The 5,000-nt window shown below is 46.0% G+C and overlaps 1 protein-coding gene across 2 annotated transcripts in view; it reads left to right on the plus strand.

Annotated features, from left to right (window-relative positions):
- Positions 1-5,000, plus strand: part of SMAD2 (SMAD family member 2) — an 85,954-nt gene that overhangs the window by 44,454 nt on the left and 36,500 nt on the right. For both annotated transcript variants that reach the window (XM_075327309.1, XM_075327315.1), the window contains 3 exons: positions 1,373-1,507; positions 2,870-2,944; positions 3,188-3,241. In XM_075327309.1, coding sequence (XP_075183424.1) covers positions 1,373-1,507; positions 2,870-2,944; positions 3,188-3,241 — 264 coding nt within the window. The remainder of the gene's footprint in view (positions 1-1,372; positions 1,508-2,869; positions 2,945-3,187; positions 3,242-5,000) is intronic.

Genomic DNA, 5,000 nt, shown 5'->3' on the forward strand with positions numbered 1-5,000 from the left:
AAGGTGCAACACAAAAAAATCTCATGATGGGTAAAACCGGTGAGCTGTTTCAAGACCTTCGCAACCTTATTGATGCAACATATAGTGATGGCATTGATTACAGAAGAATTTCTAAACTAGTGAAGGTTTCAGTGAGCGCTGGAGGGGCTATAACACGAAATTGAAAAGAACATCATTTCACCATAAACCGGCCACGACCAGGTGCTCCCTACAGAGTTGTCCAAGAACCACCTGTGTAGACCTACAGAAAGTCCTGGAATACACAGATACAATAGTTTCAAAGAAAACAATAATGCTTGATCCTCCGTGGCCTGTATGCACGCTCACCGCGCAAGACTGCATTGCTGAACAAAAAGCAGGTTCAAGAGCATTTAAAGTTTTCTCTTTCATCAGGTCAAAATCCGATCCATGTGATTTTGACCTGATGAAGGAGAAAGCATCCTCCGAAAGGCTTAGTTAAATAAAAATCATCATTGGACATTTCAGCAAGACAATGATCCCTAACACACATCTCAATTGGTCTCGGAGAGAGAAAATAAATCTGCTAGAATGGCCGAGCTGATCACCAAACCTGAATCCAATTTAGAAAATTTATGGAAGAAACTGAAGCTCAGAGTTCATAGTAGGACCCATGGGACCTGCAAGATGTGAAGAGTTTGTGTGGAAGAATGGCCCAAAATCACACCTGAGCAATGCAGCCGACTAGTATCCCCATACAGGAGGCGTCTTGAAGCTTCATACCCAACAAAGGCTTTTGTACAAAGTTTTTAAATACATTTCAGTTAGCGTGTTCAATACTTTTTTCCATCTGTCATTTCTCATTATTACAAATCAATTTATAGACATCTATGGTCTGATTTTTTTTGCCTGTCTGGATTGGAAAGATTGTTACTGACATCTGGTGAGAAATTCATATCAATAGCATCTTTAAAAATATATATAGCTAGAAAATTGGTGACGTGTTCAATACTTATGTCACCCGCTGTATATATTTGGTCCTTTTTGTAAGAGGTGTTTCAGTCCACAACAAGGATCACCTACACAATGGCCAGCTGATATTTATAATATCGGGGTCTCCTTTAATTCATTCTTCGGATTGCCCAGTCATATTGATTTACTGCTATAAGCCTGATCGCTATGGGCCATTTACTAGCATTTCCGCCCTTCATGGCAGAGACTGTTATATCGTTTATCCCCAGCTGTCCTGCTCCTGCCCTTTTGTCTTTGCTGATATGGGAACATATGCAGAATATCACCACTGGGGTCGGGGGTCCCGCACGGTCTACGCGAGCATAGCCACCAAGCCCATTGATTTGGAAGCAGGAGGTGCAGTTGACCTTGTACATAGTGAAATAATAGTCTCTCTCTGCAGTGTTACCGCCAGTCCTGGTGCCGAGACACACGGAGATATTAACAGAACTTCCTCCACTCGATGACTACACGCATTCCATTCCGGAGAACACTAACTTTCCAGCAGGAATCGAGCCCCAGAGCAACTATATACCCGGTAAGTTCACAAGCTTCCATGTAATTTTCATGGCGGTCAAGTGTATTATGGAAACGCCACTACCTTTGCCATCAGAAACTACCGAATTTTCTGGATTGTGAAACACACTCACCCCCTTCATAACTGGGGGTGCATCTTACAAAATGGATATGGCTTACCGGGGTGGTGATGGTGGAGTGGGGGTCAGGGGAATTAGGGTCACAGGGCGGGCTTGGGGGTGTCGCGGCGGACGGCATGGATATGCAGCGGGGGTGTTGCTGCGGTGGAGCGACTCAGGAGGGTCACAGGGCGGGGTGTTTTGGTGGCGGGTGCATTGAGCTGACTGTGGGCTCTATTGAATCTCGCGCGGTTGACTTAAAGAAAATGGCTATGGAGTCCTATCAGCGCAGGTGCCGCCTCCACGGCAGTTTTCTTGAAGTCCTTTTTGTCAACTGCGAGCAATTCAATGGAGCCCACAGTCAGATCAATGGAACCCGCCGCTGATACACCCCGTCCTGTGACCCTCCTGAGTCTCTCCACTGCAGTGTCACCCCCGCAGACCGCCGGCAGATCAGTGATGCCCGCCACGACATCCCCGCAGCCCACTGGTAGTTCAATGATGCCTGCTGCCGCTGTGACACCCCCAAACCTGCAGTATCGCCGACCCTCCTGAGCCGCAGCATCGCCCTGCCTCCTGTGACCTTCCTGAGCCGCTCTACCACCACCGCTCCCCCCTGATGAGCATTAGGATTAAGACGCACTAGGATTATAAGACAGACTCTCATTTTAACATTAATAATTATTTTTTCCTATTTTCCTCCTCTACACTTGGGGTGCGTCTTATAATCTGGTAATCTGGTGTGTTTTATAAAATGAAGAATATGGTATATGTGGGTCCAACCTACTAGAAAACAGGTGTCAGAAGCAGATTCACAGCGTGGTATTGGCTTGTGCCCCCGGCATATTGGAGTAATTTGGTGCAGATGATTTTGAAAATTCCCAACTCTGCCGTTAACCTCCTTAAATGCCATGTTTAATAGGGTCAACCGCACTTAAGGGGTTTTACTGGAAACCGGGCCAGATGAGTTGTCACTACAGCCCCTTAGCAAAGAAATGGCCCCTTTGGTCAGCAATGTGCCGAGCCCATTATTTTTCCTTCTAATCCATCTTTTTTATTACTTTTTACTAACTCACCGGCTCATTCAAAAGGGCACATTAAAACATTTATATGCCGTTCAATCGATCCAATAACCATTTTTTTTTTGTAAAATGTGGTGTTAGCGCAGCGCTTTACACGTGTCTTTATTAAGCTCATTTCTTACAATAAAGTATGCCAGGCTGTTCAAGGCTTGTATGGCCGGTAACTTACTTTGTTTTCTGCAGAAACGCCACCTCCGGGATACATCAGCGAAGATGGCGAGACAAGCGATCAGCAACTTAACCAAAGCATGGACACAGGTACCCAGACTTCACGGGGGCTGGTTCAGATTTAGGAGTGAAGTGTTTTGTTTCCTAGAAAGCACAGCTGAATAAAGGTGAAGTTTCAGTGGATGGGAGGGGGAACCAGCCAACGAAGCACTATATCATGTATTCCTCTGCTAAGCCTGTATCAAATAATATGCAAAGTATAGCCTAAAAATGACTGGTGTAAGTTAGTGTTACATGTGGTTAACACTTATGGATTTTCTATGTTATTTGCAGGCTCTCCGGCCGAGCTTTCTCCTAGTACACTTTCTCCAGTCAATCATAACCTGGGTAAGTCTTATATGTAGTATCATGGACTTATAGAAGGTGTCCAGGATAACAATACCTCTAAAATAATAATAAAATCCACTGCCCGTGTTAGCCTCGGTAATTCCAGTGCCGCACTCCTTATACTCCCTGCTCGCCTTGGTTGTGGAGGTCACGTCCTGTATACCACATGTGAGCGCTCCAGGCAATCATTTGCCTCGGTGTTTTAATGCCGTATACTAAGGCTGCATCTGTCACATGGGGTATGTGTATATATCTCTGGCATATATCCTAAGTCATATGCAATGGATTGTTAAAAATCCATTTTTGACTTTTAGGATCGCTACTTCCAATAGGTGGCGCTGCGCTAGAGTTTGTCTCCTTTCCTGGAGAGACAATTTCTTAAATATATACATTTATATTATATTAAATGTGTGTGTATGTATGTATGTATGTGTGTATGTGTGTATGTATATATATATATATATATATATATATATATATATATATATATATATATATATATATAATATATATATTAATATAATATATATATATATATATATATATTAATATAATATATATATATATTAATATAATATATATATATATATATCTATATATATAATTGCCTTATTCTGTCTGTCTGTCTGTCTGTCTGTCTGTCTGTCTGTCTGTCTGTCTGTCTGTCTGTCATGCTCCGAAATTGTGTCCTTACGGTGACACAAAGCTGATTGGCCGCTGGGCTCGCCATGGCCCCGCCCCCCCCACACGGATTGGCCTCTCGCCCCGGCTCTCTGCAGGCCCCGCCCCCCTCACGCAATCCACGCTCGCTCTGGCCCAACTGACACGGAGCCCCGATTCCCAGGTGAGTACACACACACATCAGATCACACTCACTCTCACACACACCTCACACATCACAACATGCTGGGATATCGCTTGCTTCTACACCGGCTCCGTCAGGATCCCAGCAGCGCCAGACATAACCTTGCGATGCTGGGATCTTCACGGAGGCCGTGAAAGCTGGTAACCATTATACACATCGGGTAACTAAGGTCCCTTAGTTACCCGATGTGTATCATAGTTAACAGTGTACAGCGGCTCACACTCACTCTCACACACACCTCACACACACATCACACACACATCACATCGCATCCACACATCAAGGTCCTGCAGCGCCGGAAAATACAGACACATAACAGCACACACACATAACAGCACACACATACACACACACAAATCAGATCACACTCACACACACACACATCACATCGCATCCACATACTCACAACATCCTGGGATATCGCTTGCTTCTCGGCCTCGATACTGTGCTGTTGTGATCTTCCAGGACCTGCCGGAGGATCACATGGCCAGAAGCATGTGATATCCCCGGATGTTGTGAGTATAAGCGCGTATGTGCGATATCGTCAGTGTCTGTGTGTGTGAGTGGATGCGATCGGGTGTGTGTGAGTGGATGCGATCGGGTGTGTGTGAGTGGATGCGATCGGGTGTGTGTGAGTGGATGCGATCGGGTGTGTGAGTGTCGGCAGAGGAGCACGGCGTGCTGGAGGAGGCTGGGAGCAGAGAGGCTGATCATGGGGAAGGCTGGGAGGAGAGAGGCTGATGGTGGGGGAGGCTGGGACGAGGGAGGCTGATGCTGGTGGAGGCTGATGCTTGGGGAGGCTGGGAGCGGAAGGCTGATGCTGAGGGAGGCTGGGAGAGGGAGGCTGGGAGGAAGGAGGCTGGGAGGAGAGAGGCTGATCCTGGGGAAGGCTGG

The sequence above is a fragment of the Anomaloglossus baeobatrachus genome, chromosome 1 (genome assembly GCF_048569485.1).
Source record: "Anomaloglossus baeobatrachus isolate aAnoBae1 chromosome 1, aAnoBae1.hap1, whole genome shotgun sequence".
NCBI lineage: Eukaryota > Metazoa > Chordata > Amphibia > Anura > Aromobatidae > Anomaloglossus > Anomaloglossus baeobatrachus.